At 42.6% G+C, this 18,991-nt stretch overlaps 1 protein-coding gene and 1 pseudogene across 1 annotated transcript; both read right to left on the bottom strand.

The window, feature by feature from the left end:
* LOC109950800 lies at positions 3,257–4,294 on the bottom strand (annotated as a pseudogene).
* Positions 13,579–18,320, bottom strand: LOC18767273 (FHA domain-containing protein PS1). Its single transcript, XM_020569551.1, has 6 exons — positions 17,621–18,320; positions 17,291–17,493; positions 14,733–16,988; positions 14,495–14,633; positions 14,004–14,389; positions 13,579–13,916 (listed from the first exon to the last, which is right to left on the bottom strand). The coding sequence occupies exons 1-6, from the start codon at positions 17,922–17,924 to the stop codon at positions 13,683–13,685; spliced, it is 3,522 nt and encodes a 1,173-aa protein (XP_020425140.1). The 5' UTR covers positions 17,925–18,320; the 3' UTR covers positions 13,579–13,682.

The following is an 18,991-nucleotide window of genomic DNA, read 5'->3' as shown; positions in this document are numbered from 1 at the left end:
ACGCCAACCCTGCTGGATATGGCCCAGATCTTTGGGTTCAGGCCCCATGGTAGGCCTGTTGATGCCGTTGGAGATTATCACAGGCGAAGGAATCAAGAGAAAGTGGCCACTCCTTTCACTATCTCTTCAGCCATGATCAACCAGAACTGCTCTTTCTCCAATTATCTGAAGAAATTCAGTGCTGAGAAGGACAAGGATCAACAACACATGTTGTTCCTTTTGTATTGGCTGAACCGGTTCATTCTCCCCAATCAGTCTTCTGCAGTTCTGCTAGAGTACAGACATTTGGCAGAAGCATTTCACAATCACACTTATGTGGGGCTTGGGCCTACAGTTCTGGCTCACCTTTTCAAGAATCTGCACACTGCCACCCTGGAGAATCCACTGAACCTGTCGGCCCCTGGCGCATTCTGGATGATCCAAATCTGGCTGCAGGTCTATTTTCCAGAACTAAGATTCCCAGACATAGTTCTGCCTGAAGACCAAGTCCTGGCCCTTCCTCTGATGTCGGCAGAAGTGCCCAAGCGTTCTATTGAGGAGTACTTGATGTTCTTCAGGCATTGTACAAAAAGGTCGGCAGCTCAGTGGCAAGTGGTGATCAGAAGGACCTATCCTTGGTTCCAGACCGGATTTCAGTTGTTTGAGAAGGAGCCAGAAGATGAGGTTGCCAGAACAGACTTCAGGAGGAAATTTCTGAGCATTACTCTGCCCAGAGATCTACCCCATGGTGGGGGCAAACCTCCAAACTATCATCTGGGGGCAGAAGTTTACCATCCCAACTTCTGCGCAAGGCAGCTTGGTTGTCCTCAGCTCATTCCGCTGAAATCATATCGGAGTTGTAACCGGGCCTTTTCTTGGAGGGATCCAGATGATCTGGAGGTGCACAAGGATGCTCGGTGTGCAGTGAACAAAATCAACAACAGCATGGATGCCCTCTATCCCTCGTGGGAGCTGAATTCCTGCAGTTCTGCCGATTTTGACGCATGGTGGAAAGCTAAATTCCAGGGTCTGCCTGCTTCTGTCACTGCCCTCAAGGTGCTGTTTGATGGTTGGGAAAATTGGGTCATTTTTGCGGATGGGGATGCCAAGACGCACATGATCCAGACTATCAAAGACATCAATGCACAAATCATAGAAGGTAGATTTTTGATTCTGTCTGGGATTTATTCTATCTTGATGATCGATTTCTAATGTCTATTCTGCCTATATCAGATCCTTCCCTGACCAGCGTAGGTGGGCAGTCTGTTCAGGCTGGAGAAGTGATTGGTAAGTCTTCCTTTTTAATTTTCTTCTGTCTTTTCCTGTTGGATTGGTTTCTAATCTCTAATTCCTTGGTGCAGTCTCTTCTGTTATTGCCGCCGGGGACTTGGAGCTTCCTTCTGCAGATGAAGGAGATGAGGTCCAGGCAGAACAAACCCCTGCCGAGGCCGCTCTTTCTAGCAGAAGAAAAAGAAAAGGACCTGCCCCTCCTTCGGACAATACCACGCGGCCTGGCATTTCAGGTAAGCTCGTGATGTTCCACCTATTCCTTTCAGACTTATTCTGACCTGTCTTCTCTTCCCTAATATTGCCTTTTGTTCTGTCCAGCTGAAAGTCTTTCCCCTCCTCCTACTAAGTTGAAAAAACTTAGAAAGAGGAGTGAGGTGGAATATGTTGCTGCAGAAGAAACCGCAGCAGTCCCCACCACTACCTCTGGGACGGATGAAGAGCTGCGAGAGGCTTTTGAGGAGGTAGAGCAGGAAAAAGAACTGGAAGAGCTGGAAGGAATGCCTCAGGAAGAAGCGGCAGTGGTGGAAGGAGAGGTGAGTTTAATTTCTGTGATTTGCATCAGTTCCCCTCTTGCCCCTTTCCTTCTGTTCTAACCCCTGTTTTGTAGGAGGAGATCCCTGCTGAGGTGATTGCGGAGAGCATTGCCTTGGCACAGAAGCAACAAGGGGGTCCAAGGGCTGAGCTGACTAGCTCAAAACTGGCCTTATTTGAGGATGCCGAGGCAGAGCACTCTACTGCCGCTCCAGCGACTGAGGATCAGGTGGAGCGGTCTGCATCAGAGCCTGTGGATCAGGCAGAAATGTCTGTTGTAGTTCCGGAGGCTGAAGTGGAAACAACTGCTGCTGCCCCTGTGGTTGTGGTAATTCTCCTCCTTAACTGTCCATATTTTCCTGCAATTCTGCCTTGTTCTTTATTTTTAACTATTTTAGCCTTTCCAGGTAGAAGTGCCTAGAGATGTTGGCGTCCTGGCAGCGGTGACCAGTCCCCTGAAGCCTCCCATTGTTGCTATAAGTTTTCATAACTTCTGGGCCCTTATTTTTCACTTTCTGCCTTGTCTTAACCTATGCTTTTTTCTGCAGATGCCTATTCATTCCTTTTCAGGATCATCTGCCATGGCTTCTTTTGCTGATCCGGAACTGGAAGAGTTTGAAGCCATGGATCTGGATGCCCAATTGGATAGATTGGAGAAACTCAGCTCTCTTCCAGGCAAGGCAAAATCTAGGGCAGTGGAGGAGGCCATGGAGAGGTTGAAAATCTGGCAGTCCACTGAACTGGAGTTTGACCAAGACACGAAAGCCTTTGATCAGCTGATGAAGGACTTGGACCTTCTACACAGGCAGAATATGGCTCCGAAGCCTATTCTTGAGATGGGCCTAAGCTTGGCCAGAGATGTGCTCAACCTGCATGATCGCTATGAAGATCTTAGGCCCACTTTCAAGACTTCTGAGTTCTGCAAGGCCACCCATGAAGCCAACCTGGCTGATTTTGCAAAGCAGAAAGCATAACTGGACCATATGGTGGCAGGATACAAGGAAGCCAGGGCTACCGCAGACAGGCTGGAGAAGCAAATTGAAGAGGTCCAAAAACAACTGGCAGAGTGCAGGGAGGTGCAGAGCAGACTTAGGGCTGGACTGAGTTCTAAGACCAAGGCTACTTTCCTTGTGCAAAGCATGGTTGCGGCTTCCAGGCCAGCCTTGGAAATTGCAGAGGCTTCAATTCATCAAGGGGTGCTGCTCCAGAAAGAGCTTTCTGTCAATAAGGCGAACCTGCAGGAGACTCTTAGGAAACTAGGATTTTAGTTTCTTCTTTTTATTGTTTGAATAATTTGCCGCGAAGGTGGCTATTTTTATATAAGCTTTCATAGTATTTCACTGCTTTTTATTATCTCTTGATGCAATAACCGAACACAGTTTTGAAAGCAAAAACAAAATAACTTTAAAGCAAAAATAGATCCAAACAAAAATTCTTTTCAAGAAACAAAAAGGGGTCAATCTTGTTCCTCTTCTATCCCGGGATCTGTTTGTACAACCTGCGAATCCCACATGGTTGGATAGAACTTCTTTAACCATTTACCATTGATTGGGGCAGTGTGAATAACTCCATCTCGGTCCTGCAACCTGTATGCCCCCATTCCGAGGATCTAGTTAATTACAAAAGGGCCTTCCCATGTAGGTGACCATTTCCCATATCCAGCTATGTGTGCTCCAAGGGGCAGAATTGCCTTCCAGACTATCTCCCCCTCTTCAAAACTCTTGTTTCTGACTCTTTTGTTGTAGGCCCTCGACACAGCCTGTTTTCCTGCTAAGTGTTTGTTGAGGGTGTCAATCCTGCTTGCATCTAATTCTTCCAATTCCAGCAGCATGGCTTGAGAGTAATCCTCCCCAGTGAGACCGTACTGGTGAGCAATTCTAAGAGACTGGACCGCTATCTCCATGGGAAGAATTGCATCATGGCCGTAGGTTAGAGCATAGGGGGTCATGCCAGTTGCTTCTCTCTTTGAAGTTCTGTATGCCCACAAAGTCTCTGATAACTTCTCATGCCACTGCTTTGGATTCTTCTCCAGCATCTTTCTGATGATATTGATAATCACCTTGTTACTTGATTCTGCCTGTCCATTAGCTTGAGCATAGTAAGGAGTAGATTGAAGCAGTTTGAACTTGAATGTTTCTGCCATATCTAGCATATCCCTAGATATGAAAGAAGAACCCCTATCTGTTGTGATTGATTCTGGAATGCCAAATCTTTGTATGATCTGTTCTTCTATAAAGGTGATGATTTCTTGAGATGTTGTGGTTTTTACTGGCTTGGCCTCTACCCACTTGGTGAAATAATCTGTGGCGACGATAATGAAACAGTGCTGCTGGTTGCTGGCTGGATAGATTTTGCCAATGAGATCCATTGCCCATCCCCTGAAAGGCCATGGTTTTACTACTGGATTCATTGGAACCGAAGGAGCCTGCTGGATTGGGCCGTGCCTTTGACAGGCCTCACATCCCTTGGAATAGTTGATGCAATCCTTCATCATGGTTGGCCAGAAGTAGCCATACCTTCTGATTAACCAGCACATCTTTCTTCCCCCTTGGTGAGCTCCACAGATCCCCTCATGGGTTTCTCCCATGACTTTCATATATTCTGTCTTCCCGAGACACCTTAATAGCACCTCATCCTTACTTTTTCGGACCAAATCTTCATTCCACATGAGGTAGTTTGTAGCCCTGATTCTGACTCTTTTCTTAGAGGGCAGAGTGGGATATCGTAAGTAAGTCATGATAGGCTCCCTCCAATCATCTTCAGTGATTAAGGCAGAATTGACTTCTATCTCCATCCCTCTAGTCAAAACAGATGGTAGACTTTTCCTTCCTATCTTGATGATCCTTTGGACGCAGTCTTCGGGCATTTGTATGTCTGATGCCACCTGAGCCAGTTCATTGGCTGCAAAGTTTTCCTCCCTTGGGATGTGTTCCCAAGTAGCTTCTCTAAATTCTGCAAGCAGATTTCTAGCTGCTGCTACTAGATATACAGCCAGAGAAGGATTTAGACACTTGTATTCTCCAGCAATCTGCTTTAGGACAAGCATGGAATCTCCCAAGATCTCCACGGATTGGATTCCTAATTCTACCAACATCTCGAGCCCTATAATCAAAGCTTCATACTCGGCCCTGTTGTTGGTGCACTGGAAATCTAACTGGAAGGAATAGCAATATCTGACCCCCAATGGTTCTTCCAGAACAATCCCGGCTCCTGAAGCCTTATCTGTCTTTGATCCATCAAAATATAATTTCCAAGGTGTGAGATGAAATTAATAGATTGGATTGTTAAGGCAAACATAAGCTCTAGTTAGCAGATCTGCATTTGCTATGTCCAAAGAATCCATGTTTTCAATTTCCTCTCCTGGGTGATCTGCTAAGAAGTCTGCCACAGCCTGCCCTTTGACAACTTTCTGGGGGACATACCTGAAGGTGAATTCTGTCAAAGCCAAAGTCCATTTCCCAATTCTGCCCCTCAGCATTGGTCTTGTTAGCATGTATTTGATTAGGTTTGTCTTGGCAATGATGTAGATAGTGTGTGGCAGCATGTAGTGCCTGAGTTTTACAGCAGTGAAATACAAGGCCAGGCAAAGCCTTTCTATTGCGGAATACCTTCTTTCCACTTCTGTTAATGTTCTGCTTAGATAGTATACTGCTTGTTCCTTTCCTTCTTTGTTATCTTGAACTAGCAGACTTCCAATGGATACTTCTGATGCAGATACATAGAGCTTGAGTGGTCTGCCTCTTTTTGGTGGGGACAGAATTGGTGGATTTGAGAGATAGTGCTTTATTTCCTGGAAAGCCTGTTGGTGTTGTTCTTCCCATTTGAATGTTTGTTCCTGCTTCAGCCTCAACAGGGAAGAAAAAGGTTGGATTTTTCCCGCAGAATGGGATATGAATCTCCTTAGAAAATTGATTTTTCCTAGGAGACTCTGAAGTTCCTTCTTGTTCCGAGGTGGTAGGGCTTCTATGATTGATTTTGCTTTATTTCTGTCAACCTCTATACCTCTCTGGTGGACCAAGAATCCTAAGAAATTTCCTGCTTGGACTCCAAAAACACATTTTTTGGGGTTCATTTTTAGTTTGTGCTGCCTCATTCTTAGGAATGCCTTTCTCAGGCCTGCTACATGGTTTCCTTCCTCGGGGGATTTAATTACCACGTCATCTATATATACTTCCAAGGAATGTCCTATCATATCATGAAAAATGGAATTCATTGCCCTTTGGTAGGTGGCCCCCGCATTTCTCAAATCGAAGGGCATTACAGTATATTCGAAAGCACCTATATGTCCTGGGCACATAAATGCTGTCTTGTGGATGTCTTGTTCTGCCATCATAATCTGGTTATAACCTGCATTGCCGTCCATGAAAGATAGCATCTGGTTATGAGCAGCTTCATCCACTAGCATGTCTGCCATTGGCATAGGATATTCGTCTTTAGGAGATGCCTCATTCAGATTTCTGTAATCCACGCAGATTCTAACTGCCCCTGTTTTTCTTTTGAGAACAGGTACAATATTTGCTAACCAATCGGCATAGACGGCTGGCCTGATGAATCCTGCCTTCAGCAGCCTTTCTATCTCTTTTTTGACCTTAGTTCTGTGTTCATAGACATTCTTCTTCTGACCTGTTTGACTGGAAGGTAGCCATCTTTAATTGGCAGCTTGTGCTCCACTAACTGCCTGTCCAATCCTGGCATCTTGTGGTAATGCCAGGCAAAACAATCTCTAAACTCCTGCAAAAGTGCCATGAGTTCAGTCTTGAGTGGTTCCTTCAAAAGTGTGCTGATGAAAGTAGGCATTGGATCTTCTTCTGTCCCTAAGTTTATCTCCTGTAGAGGATCCTCCACTTCTGGCAGGGAGTCATCCAGTGCTGCCGGTGCAAAATCTAATACTTCCTCCTATAATATTTCCTCCTCTTGTTCCTTTGTGCTTTCATGGGTGAATTCTGCCATATTGATGGCTGGATTCTATATGAAAAGCCTCCTTTCTCCCTAGTATATCAACAATCTGTTTTGTGATGGATCGGATTGTTGCAGCTCGATCTTTGTCCAGTTGATTGGGACTAAACATCAGAGTTCTGGAAGTTCAGCACAAAAAGGTCTATTCCAGTCTTCTAGAGAACTGGTTAAACCTTCTTCAATGAGCCTTTAGGCCGTGACACCATGGGGGCGGCCGTTCTGGTTGACTCCAAGGAAAGTGAAAGGACCGAGGTCATCATGATAATACCTTGCTTCAAAGCACATGGCAGAGGGCAGGAATGGCCGTGGATCGGCCTCTATAATCTCTATGCAGCCTTCTTCATTCCATAGTGCTAACTGCTGGTGGAGGGTGGAAGGAACACAAAGGCTCTGGTGAATCCAATCTCTGCCAAGTAGTACATTGTAGGTGGTGGAAGTAGTGTCTATCACAAAGAATGCTATTTTCAACTCTTTGCTTCCGACTATGACATCCACGTTTAAGATGCCATGTATTTTTGTGATGCCCCCAGCGAAGTTGGTGACAGTCAAACGTGTTGGAATCAAATCCTTCTCTGTTCTGCCCATCTTGGTCAGCATTCTGTGGGGTAATAGATTAATGGCTGCACCTCCATCTACCATGATCTTGTAAATAGGAATACCTCCAAGATTTGCCGTTATAAACAAAGGCCTGAGGTGATTTGCCATTTCTCTGGTTGGTTTGGAGAAACAAAGTTGCTCTGTAGCTGGTTTATTGGCTGTTCCGCCTGTCCTAAGGTTGTCTGCTTGTGGTTCTGGTGGCTCCTTTGCTTCTGCCAATCTACACTCAAAGCTTTCCTGAGAGAAAACATCACCTTCCAAAGTGCTTTCTTGTCCCTCGGCCGCCCTGAATTTACCTGGTAGGATGAATACCATGTTAATTCCCAGATCACCCTGTAGCAGGTCTTCTAATTCTGCGCCAAAAGCCTCTGTTTCCGGGTCCAATTCTTCACCAAATTCCATTAATTCTTCCCCTATTCTTCCATCCAGTCATCCTGCTCTGCTGCTCCGAGGGGCTCATTCTGATCGTCTGCAGATGGTTCGTAGTCCAATTGCTCTTCTTCATATTCCTCAGTGTAGTCGTCTTCTCCTTGTAGCGGGGTAGACCCGGATTTCTCTGGTGCCTGTGTGGTGTCGGGATGACTGCCGGATGACGAGGCTAGATGGATAGGAGACCTGGCTGGCGGTTCTGTTTTCAGCAATTCCCTTGACTGGCAAGCTTTTTGTTCTGTCTGGGGAAGTGTTTTAGGATTTTTTTTTCCTGGCAAAATTGGTTTGTGGACGTGCCTGCGTATTATCTTGGCTCTTAAGATATGTGCAGTATTGCCTCTGGATTCTCCTTTTCTGAGTTCTGGTTAGCTCCAGAGTTGGTCTACCGCTTTTTCCTACGGAATACCATCTACCCTCTATGATCGTTGCCAAGGGTTTTTCGTTTCCGGGTGTCTTGACTGGTATTTCCTTTCTGGGTTGCTCCATCCTCCTTTCGCTGTATTGTGTAGGCCTAAGACAGCTCTTCTGCCTTGTTTTGTCTCGGGATGAGGTTCCAATCCTGTCAAAGACACTAGGTGTGGGCTGATTTTGTCTGTCTAGAACCACCTCTAGCTCTGTTTCACATTTGCATCTACTGCAGAGCACCACCCCAGCAGAGATGGTCGCTCTTGGTATTTGACTGGTTTCCCTTATGATTCTTCTGCCTCTGCTGCAACCAGCATCTGCCATTGGGTCAGTTTCCCTCTGTTCTGGCCAATTTAAGTTGACCATATTGACTTGTGGTTGAGGGAAAGGATCCGTTGTGACTGATGGTGGTTTTTCTGCCAATTTCAACCTTCCTGCTGTTATCCCTTCTTGTATTACGTCCCTGAAAACAACACAACTATTGGTAGAATGGTTCCAAGAGTTGTGCCACCTGCAGTACTGTTTGCCCTTGAGTTCTTCTAGCTTATGTATTCTGTGAGGCGTTTCTATTGCCTTCTGCAGTAGCATTTCATCGAACAAGGCATCAACCTTGGTCAAATCAAAAGAGTAAACCTTGTTTTGCGTTGGCTTGTTGGGAACGAATCCTCCTGTGAATGGTGGTGGCTTTTGGTCTTTAGGTGGCTTTGTAAGGGCTTTGCAACTAATGGGATGTTTTAGTTTTGCCATTTCTGCCACCGAAACCTCTTTCTCTTCTGATTCCTCTGCATCTTCTTGTGATTCCACCTCGATCAGGTGGACTGAAGAAGAAGGGGTTTTGTAGTATGTACCTTTGGAGGAGTTCCTCCTCTGCTGTTCTTCCCTGAGTAACTCCTCATATTTGGATGCCTTATCAGCCAGTTCTGCCAGATCTCCGAACAACATTCCGTCGAACCTCTTCCTGAGAGAGATTTTAAGGGCGGCTTGGGCCATTTGGATGAAGTGTCTTTCTTCCATAGGGATTCGGCACTTCATTTTGAGCTTTCTGAACCTGGTTATGAAATCTTGGGCCGGTTCATCTTCACTTTGCTTAAGGGCAGCTAGATCATTGATGGTGACTTCTGGCTGAATCCTGTAATAGTAGTCATGGAAGACATTTTCCATCTGTTCCCATGTTTGAACAGAGTTAGCTGGCAGGCTGGTGTACCAGGTAAAAGCTTGTCCAGAGAGAGAATTGCCGAAAAGCCTTAATTTCAACAGATGGTTGTTCTCAATAGCTATGCATTGGACGGAGAACCTGCCTATATGTTCAACTGAGGAAGCATGGGGGTCCTCCCCATTGAACAAAGTGAAGTTTGGTACTTTGAAAACTGGAGACAGCGGTATTTGATCGATATAGGCTGGGTATGGCTTTTTGTAAGTAAGCCTTTCCCCTCTTCTAGCCTCGGGCTCCATGATTTCTCTGATCATTCTTTGCAATGCTCCTATGTCATTCAAAGCATTGACGGGGGGAAGATTTTGTCCCTGTTCTGGCTGGACGTAATCAATCCTAGGCTCTGCTCTGTATGGTCTGGGTGGAGCTTCCTCCCTGCGCTCTTCCTGCTCTTCGACTTCTGGGTGATTCCTCCAGTTTGCCCTTGGCCTATTCCTGTCATGATTAGCAAAAAGGTTATTCCATCCTCTGCCTCTTCTTCCTCTTGCGGGTGGAGGGAATGGATTAGGGTCCATCCTTCTGGGTCTATATGGCAACACTGCTGGTGGTTCAGGCAGAAGCGCCAAAGGTTGATCATGTGGGGCCACATGAGGTGGAATGGGCTGAGGTTCTGGCTGGTTCTGAGCTAGTGCAAGGTCATCTGGTTGGGCTGGGGCTTCGTGTTCTTGATTAGGAAGGGCTCCTTCCCTCGGACCAGCCTGAATTTCTCTGTGGTCTGGCACTCCAGCCATCTGTGCAACTAGGGGGTTTTCCTGGTATGGCCATGCTAGTCCTGGCGGAGGGCCATAGGGGAGATCTAACTGCTGGATTACAGGATCCGGGTTTGGGATTCTGGCCATGGCGGATTCTCGGTCCTTTCGGAACTGTCTGTTAACCTGCCATTACATCATGGCTTTCATGTTATTGAGAGTGTCCTAGCTCCTTTGTACTGTGATTTCTTGTCGGAGTACTGACTCCTGTATTTGATTCATCCTTTTGGAGCCAGTCCTGGAACGTCTACTTCCTGTACTGCCGTGGGCAGATTGCCTAGCATCGCTTTCTTCTGACTCGAGGCCTTCCCTGAGAACCATCTTGTTTTTCTCCATATCTGGTGTGGGTTCTGGCTAGATCTTCCGGTATTTGTAAATCTGTGAATGATTCTGTCAGAGCATGTATACTGAGAAGTCCCACTGGGTATGCCAAATTGTTCACCCGTTTTCGTGTCTACTCCTGAGGTGGAAGGGCGAAGTTCCCCACTGGCTTGGAGACCATTTTTTGGTCGACAAGTCAGCTTTCTTTGGTGTGTGAGCGTGCCACTGCTAGCAATGTAAATTCTAGCAGACTTCCTTTTAGAGTGGATAACTTGCGCCCCAAGTTACTGACTTCTAAAACAAATGATTGTGAATTTGGGTGAGGAATATCTCCCAAGTAAGTTCTTTTCTTGCCTCAGACTGGTGAGGAATTTCTTAATTTATCTCAGTATCAAATAGTTGTTCTGGCCAGAATAGATAATAATGAAGTGGACTGTTTTAGGCAGAACTGCCTTTTACAAAGTTAAGAAGGGAGAAATCAACTCTAGAAAGACAAAGAGATGACTGGAATCCCATTTCTGCCTGGGTAGAAACTTCTGATCCAGGCTGGACTGAGTATGTCTGTGCTGGACTGAGCTGCCAACAACTTCAACTGTTTAGCTTCAGCTGTAAATCGATACCAAAGTTCAATTTTGGCAGAGCTTTAATCTACTTCAAGCCTTGGGAGGCTTTTGAGCGGGCAGAACTGCAGCTTCTTCAGTTTGAAGGGGCAGAAGTGGCTGTTCTCGAGGACTTAGCAAGCTGGAACTGCACTGTAAAATTTGTTGAGGTTTTCATATTTGTGAAAACTCAAACTATGTTTGGCTTGGCTTTTGCTGAACCAAATTTGTAACGAGAGAGATCTCGTTTTTAGAAGACTTATTTTCTAAGTCTGAACTTTGGAATTCTGATCTAAAGCTGGTTTCTCTTGGAATCCAAGTGAGCTTTTGGTTGTTTTCTGATTGTTTGATTGATTGTTGAATCTTTTGAGTGTTTTTTGTGTTTTTTGTTGTCCTTTGCTTCCTTGCCTACTTTCGTTTTTATAAGAGACCCTCTTGGGGAGGTGATTTTAATCCTAAATAATGGGCGGTAAAAAGATCTCTTATAATGTAAAGTAAAGAAGGGTTTCTTATCAATCATGGCAGATAGGCTCTGAGCAGTCACCTCCTAAAGCAGTCCCTTCCCTGGTTTCCTGGGTGGCAGCTTTCTAATTCAACCAACGCCACCGTCTGTGTGGGCTTTTTATGGCGGTTGGTTCTTTTCTTTTGTATTTTCTGAACAGCTCCCTGTTTTCTGTTCTAATTTAGCAAGCGTGATCCGTGAATTCCTTGGAAGATGGTGTATTGATTTGGAGCAAAATCTTGAACACAGATGGGTTTTTGATCTTCTGTTGGCAGTGTTTCAGAGATGTCCCTCTCATATTTTAAATTTAGTTGGAATTGCTGACTTTTTTGAGGCAATCACGTGGGTGTGTTTTTGATCCCTTGGGTTTGAACCTAACAAAAATTTACGGGCTGATCCTTGAAGCCCAATTGAAAGTTTCCACGTTGGGCTTTCTTGGGCTGGGGCTTTGTTTTCGACATTTTTGGCGTAAAGCCCAACCTGTCTGAATCCTATTTTTGTTATTCTCAAGTTCTTTGGGCTGGGCAGGTAATTTTATCATGGGCCTGTCTTTTGGACTTTGGCGTGCTGAATTTAGGCCCAAACAATTTGACAGCAACATTGACAAAATGTAACGATAGGACCAATGTGCCAAAATCGACCGGCCCGTAATACGAACTGATAACTATAGAACTAATAATTAACTCATCGCTTCGCATTATTTGGATATAAGGAACCAATCAAGATATGATATATGAGTCATATCCTTGTGGCAACTGAAATCTTTTTTGCATAAACACAAAAGAAAATCCAATAATAAAGTGTTGGTGGACCATTTAAACCAATAATTTAGTTGAGGGACCAAAATGCAACTCGAAGTTTGAGGACATTAAAACCCTATAATCATACATGGTTATATTATATTATAAACTACTTAAAAATAAATATATTACTTATCGGGCCGGGTTCGGGGATGGGAATTACAATACCATCTTGGGCACTTCCAACTTAAAAAATAAATATATTACTTATCGGGTCGGGTTCGGGAATATGATATAACAGTGCATGTTAAATCTTAGTGATTTCAACTTAAAAAATAAAATAAAAAACCAACAACCCAAATTTAAATCCAACGATCAAAATAAAATTTTTAATTTATCGAAATCATATCTTAACCCAAAAACTCATCCCAAACTTTACAAAAATCCATTCACTTGTTAAATAATCATGCAAATCAAATTTCAATTTTTTAGGTTAAAATGTTTGAATAATTAAATCACAAAGGTACAAACAAAAAAGGACTCAAGAAAAGTTAACCACAAAAAATAGGGGTTAAATATTCTTAAACAATTTAATAAAGTTGCTGACCTAAATTTTGAGTTTGTAGGATTTGAGGAAAAAACTATCTTACAATTTAATAAAGGGTCCATGTTATCCGGGTGCTATCTAGAACCTAATGAGTTGCACTGGTAGTTTTGCTGACGGTTTCTCACAAACACTACCAAAGTGTGCCATGAAGATTCAAACCTAAGTCTACTAGTCTACACAATGCCATTTTCTATATTGAGTTAGACCTCATTGGCAACCCAATTATATTTTTGGTCTCCACAAAAGCCACGAGATTAGCCACTATTAATTCAGGCTCAAACAAAAAAAATAGCAGCAAAACATAAAATTATGTTTTGAATATATCTAATCTACTATTATACATAAGAAATTATGCAGAAGAATTGGTTGGACATGTAATATCAGGGCAATATTGCATGTTTCATTTTCAACAGTAATTTTCAAATATTATTGAGTTTTAAAATTTATAAATCGTAAAGAAAAAAGGGTAACATTTTAAACCACTCCATTCCATTCTATTTTCTATTTTAGCATTCCAGCCAAGCAAACGTGCAATAAAGTATAATAACCAGAGGTCATTCATTTACGCATTGTTTTATTTGAAACCAATGTTATTGAATGTTGCAATACTTCGATGATAACAGAACTTAGATGCATAACACAGAATTTTGAAGAATTTTGAAGTGATTGATAGAGCCAAAATTAAACCAAAAGGAAATCCAACTTAGTCATCATTTTGCTCAACAGAAAACTATTACACAATGCTGGCTAAATTATTTTTAGTTTATCTAACGGATCTGTCCATAATGAGAATTATGGAGCAAAATGAGCTTCAAACCCTTTGCACCTTCTCCAGTTGATGACTTCTTCAGAGGGCAGCTGCTGTACCTTTCTCTCAAAACTGCATCGGGTACGTATGACCAAGTGCGCCCACGGGGAGAGCTATCAGGCCACATAAACCTCTCAGATATTGGATTCACCAGACTCTCACGGAATTCTTCAGCTGTCTCACAAAGCAAACCCTGAAACAAAGCCACAATCATTTTTAAAGCCTGTATTAATGTGACAAGGGTGGAAGGAGTGACTGGTTATGGTAATTGTAGTGGTACCTCTGCCATGGCTTTGATCTTCAAGGTGACATCATTACTTAGAAGGACAAGTTGTCCATCATTCTTCATCTTTCTATGCAAAAGAGCACAATCAAGGATATGGTCTTCTGCTGTTGGTGATACAAGGTCCATCAAACTCCATCTTGAAAAAGGCAATGAGCTTGTTGCCCCAGAAGGAAAGGCCCAGCTCTTATCACTAGATAGAGACTGCGGAGAAACGGGAGGGGTTGGAGCTATCAGTCTTCCATCTTCCATTGAGCTCTGGACATGGATCCACCAATTTGTTTTTACCATGCAATCTTCAATCCATTCGAGCACCAGACAAGCCTCTGTTTTCCTTCTGAAAAGGCTGCCACGTTGCTTCAAGTAATCCAGTTCCCGTATGACTGTTTACAATAGAAACATTCACAATTATTAGGATCAATCAACTGTAATGAGTGAACAATATGATCAGGCAACTGAAAGGATGTACGTAATTCAAATTTTGTTACCCATTCTTGGAATTATTAACCGAGTCCCCTTAAGACCTTGCAGAAGCTGCAATGACTTCCTTGATTCCTTGTCAAGAAGAGTAGTAGTGTCTGCAACCATAGTCCAGCCCCTCCTCTTTCCTTCTCCAACAGATTTATTCTGAAAAAAAGCTTTGAGTTAGATGTTTGTACTTGATAAAGCTAGTTAGACCCATTGAAATTAATTCATGAACAAATGTAACAAGGGTTGCCAACTTACAAGGAGTGGATTGGCGACCTTTCTCGTGGTTCTAGTACAACTGGAAGATGCGCTGCTTCTTGTGGCTGTGTTTGGGACCGAGGTTTCTGATATGTTCTTGCCTCCAGAATTTTTAAGTAGTGATTGAAATGGCATCCTTTCTCTTCTTTCTTTTGTTTCTACCAACTTTTTTTCCACCCTAGCTTGCTTTCCAGAAGTAGTTCCCACTGATTTTCTTTTTCGGAGTTCCTTCAATTTCTGGTTTTCTTTTTCTGGGGATACAATCAGATCTTGTTGACAGATACTGGAAATTAAACTTAGTTTCAACGAGGATGATCTACGTGACTTGGAATGCTTAAATTCTATCTCACCATTCCTTTTCAAGGACCTCAGTCGAAGAGTATTTGGGGTCAAATTTTCCTTGTCTGGTGTAAAGATTTCCTCCTCCAGTTCAATGTCATCACCATATCTTGCCTCCTCTGTTTTCCCTCTACTCCTATCTGTTTGAAGCTGAACAACACTAGCACGTTTACCTCTTCTTGCCCAAATGCTTCCCCTCATGCCTGATTTATTCCCGGATCTCAGTGGAGGGCTTTCACAGATGTCTGATTCAGGCTGTCCTACTGCAGTAAAGAGAGATTGTGGGGTCTGGCTTTCTCTGTCATCTATTAACTCTGACAGTATCCCATCTAGTGTAGATGAGTTTATAGATTCTTTCATACGAGGTTCAGAATGGAGGCTTGTAGAATCCCTCTTTTCATGGTCTTCTGGTGACACACTTTTGTTTTCAGTTTCTCCAATTCTTTCTTCCACTGGACATTCTATTTCATCAGAATGTTCAAAATTCAGGTTAACCAGCAAGTTTAATTCTTGTTCCAAGGTCAAGCTTTCTTCTTCAACTTGTTGACCTTCACTCTTGGCAAGGACTTCCCCAAATGGAAAGGATAAGTTCTCCATCACAAGAGGAGACGAAAGACACGATACATCAGTCTGTCCATCATCTTTTCTCAGTGGACTTTGGCTGTCAATTTTCTCAGGTACTTGAGCAGTAGGATAAGCTTCCTCTTCCTTTTCTTCTAAATATTCAAAATTCAGGTTATCCAGCAAGTTTGAAATTGGTTCCAGGATTTCTTCTTCAACTTGTTCATATTTGTCCTCTCCAAGGACATCGCCTATCAGCAAGGATAGGTTCTCCATGACTAGAGGTCCATAATTTTTTCTCAATGGACTTTGGCTGTCAATTTTCTGAGGTACTTGAGCAGCAAGATAAGCTTCCTCTTCCTTTTCTTCTAAACGTTCAAAATTCAGGTTATCCAGCAAGTTTGAAATTGGTTCCGGGATTTCTTCTTCAACTTGTTCATCTTTGTCCTCTCCAAGGACTTCACCTATCGGCAAGGATAGGTTCTCCATGACCAGAGGTCCATCATTTTTTCTCAATGGACTTTGGCTGGTAATTTTCTCAGGTACTTGAGCAGCAGGATAAGTTTCCTCTTCCTTTTCTTCTAAATGTTCAAAATTCAGGTTAACCAGCAAGCTCGAATTTGGTTCCAGGCGTTCTTCTTCAACTTGTTCATCTTTGTCCTCTCCAAAGACTTTGCCGATCGGCAAAGATAGGTTCTCCATCACTAGAGGTCCATCATCTTTTCTCAGTGGACTTTGGCTGTCAAGTTTCTCAGGTACTTGAGCAGCAGGATAAGCTTCCTCTTCCTTTTCTTCTAAATGTTCAAAATTCAGGTTAACCAGCAAGTTCGAAATTGGTTCCAGGCTTTCTTCTTCAACTTGTTCATCTTTGTTCTCTCCAAGGACTTCGCCGATCGGGAAGGTTAGGTTCTCCATCACTAGAGGTCCAGACGGACATGAAATATCAATGTGTCCATGGTCTTTTATCAATGGGCTTTGGTTCTCGGTTTCCTCAGGCACTTGAGCAGTAGGATAAGTTTCCCTTTCCATTTCAATAAAATAGGAACTCTCTGGGTTTTCCTTTGGATTAGAACTAGATTCTTCCATATTCAAAAATAGGTTCACCGATTCAGTTCCAAATGCCCAGAAGCTTGAGAATTCATTCACTTCATCAGTACCTTTTGATAAGCTGTCACCACCTTCTTCAATTTGATCAAAAATTGAGTAAATGGCATTTTCAGGCATTGGAGGTGCTGACGGGATCTCCTTCTTCCCACTTAGTCCAACATTTTCTTCAGGCAACAAAGATTCTATACCCACAGAATTTGAATCCGGAGATTCAATTTCTTTATTTTCAACTGACAGAGAATTCTCACCCTGTACATAACCAAATAGCAAAGCAAAAGAAAAATTCTTATAAAGTTCATTTTCAAATGGAGAAGATTTCTGACCCAATTCAATTCACTTTGAATAAAGAGATGCAGAACAGAGAGAACCAAAAAAATTAAGAAACATCTTTTGGGCGTTCCACAACTTCATGTCCAGAAGAACCAAAATGCATAATTTAATTTTACTCAATTCGCATAAGAGAAAACAAAGAACAGAATCAAGAACAATTCAATAAACATATTTTGCGCATTCAACAAATTCACGTTTAAATAAAATACACAAGAGATTACCTGGACTACTCCTTCTGCAGTTTCATCTTCATCATTATTTGTCAACGGAACAAAAGACGTTTCGAAATCATAGGCTCGACTCAAAGGTATCCAGTGAAGGCTGTAGACCCTGCTGGAACCACCAACCCTCAGTATGTCCCCTTCCCTCAGCTCCACCCTGACCCCTGGCTCAAGCCTCTTCTCCGAAACCCAGGTGCCATGCACTGCAACCAAAAACCCCAATTAACGCAATAAGTCCAAGAAGAGCAAGAAGCACACAAATTTCGGGGTTCTTTAAATTTTAAAAAAAAAATTACTGAAAGAAACATGAAATGAGAAATAAGAAGCTACCTGATGATAAATCGGTGAGAGAGAGCTTCTTGGAAGAAGGGTTAGAGAGGATTTGGAGGTGGAATCTGCTGATGCTGGGGTGAGTCAAGACGATGTTGCAATCGGGGTGGCGACCGACGATCAAGATTTCTTCTTGGGTTTGTTGATGGACGGAGGAGATTGGTTTATTGGTAGGTGGGGGTGGGGGTTTGTTGACGATGAAGATGTTCTTGAGAATCGCTCCATTTTTAAGGACTGTGAAGACTGGGATTTTGGGCTCGTCGTCTTCTTCTTCATTGAGTTTCTTCTCATTCTCGTTGGCCATGGTCACTGGCTGTCTTAGCACAGAAAGGGAAATGATGCTCAGTTTTTGTTCAAGAATTTGGATTTTGAGTAGGGACGATGATTTTATTTGAGAGAGAGAGAGAGAGAGAGAGAGAGAGAGAGAGAGAGAGAGAGAGAGGATTTGACCAAATTATTGTAATTGCTGGACCTGGAGAAAATGTTTTGAAGGTTGTGGTGGGGTTTTATTTTGAAAAGGCGACCGTTGGGATTTTTTCAATTTTTATAACGGCTACTTCAGCTCAACTGACGGCGTTAAGTTGTGCTCTCTCTCGGATCATTAAAACGAACAATTAAAGGATATTTATTTTATTTATTCCTTTAAGAAAATAGAGGTCCATTCCTATTTATTTATTGTAAAACACATTTTTGTGTCCAAAAAATTTATATAAAAAAAAACCTGAAATCACATTTGATCACAACTTTTAACTTTACCGAATTAATGACAGTTTTGTTTTGTGAAAATTTTTAGTTCAATTTTCAATTAGCACAACCCTTCTCTCTTATTTGGTCTTATTGGTTGTTACATCAAAGTTCATTTCAAAGCTTTACCAAACAAAAAATATATATTCATTTCAAAGCTTCAAAAAATGAGGCATTTATGCAGGTTGGGCGAGGCATAAACCTTGACACGTTAAGGCATAAACTTTTTGAATTTTTTTTCTTATTTTTCATTTTATAGGTATATAAGTAATTATATAAGAAACTATTCATGATTTTCAAAAGTAAAAGTAGTAAATTGCCAATATTAACCACCCATTACTCTAATAAGCCTGGACTTTAAGAGGCTTTTTTTTTTTTTTTTAAAACAAATGATAGTCTAAATTACTTTAAATTAATATAATATACAGCGAGGAGAATTCAAATTTGGGTGCAAGGGGCTGCCACCACACCACTGCCACAAAAAATTAGATACGCCAGCCGAACCACGTTAGCAGCTTAGAGCTTATGATAGTTGCGAGAAGCTTCTAACAGATATTGATCATTGTTAGCAAACCTAAAATACAAGGCCATATCAAGTTGAGGATTCTTGATTTGTTATTGGTCAAA

Source organism: Prunus persica, chromosome G8 (genome assembly GCF_000346465.2).
Source record: "Prunus persica cultivar Lovell chromosome G8, Prunus_persica_NCBIv2, whole genome shotgun sequence".
NCBI lineage: Eukaryota > Viridiplantae > Streptophyta > Magnoliopsida > Rosales > Rosaceae > Prunus > Prunus persica.
This window is presented reverse-complemented; position numbering and strand designations above follow the sequence as displayed.

What these genes read in the sequence shown, in the direction of transcription:
- LOC18767273 (XM_020569551.1), bottom strand. Translation starts at nt 17,924, where the DNA reads ATGGCCAACGAGAATGAGAAGAAACTCAATGAAGAAGAAGACGACGAG. An exon ending in TCTCACCGATTTATCATCAG is followed by an intron (nt 17,494 to 17,620) that starts GTAGCTTCTTAT and finishes TTTTGGTTGCAG; the next exon opens with TGCATGGCACCTGGGTTTCG. An exon ending in CTGCAGAAGGAGTAGTCCAG is followed by an intron (nt 16,989 to 17,290) that starts GTAATCTCTTGT and finishes GGTTATGTACAG; the next exon opens with GGTGAGAATTCTCTGTCAGT.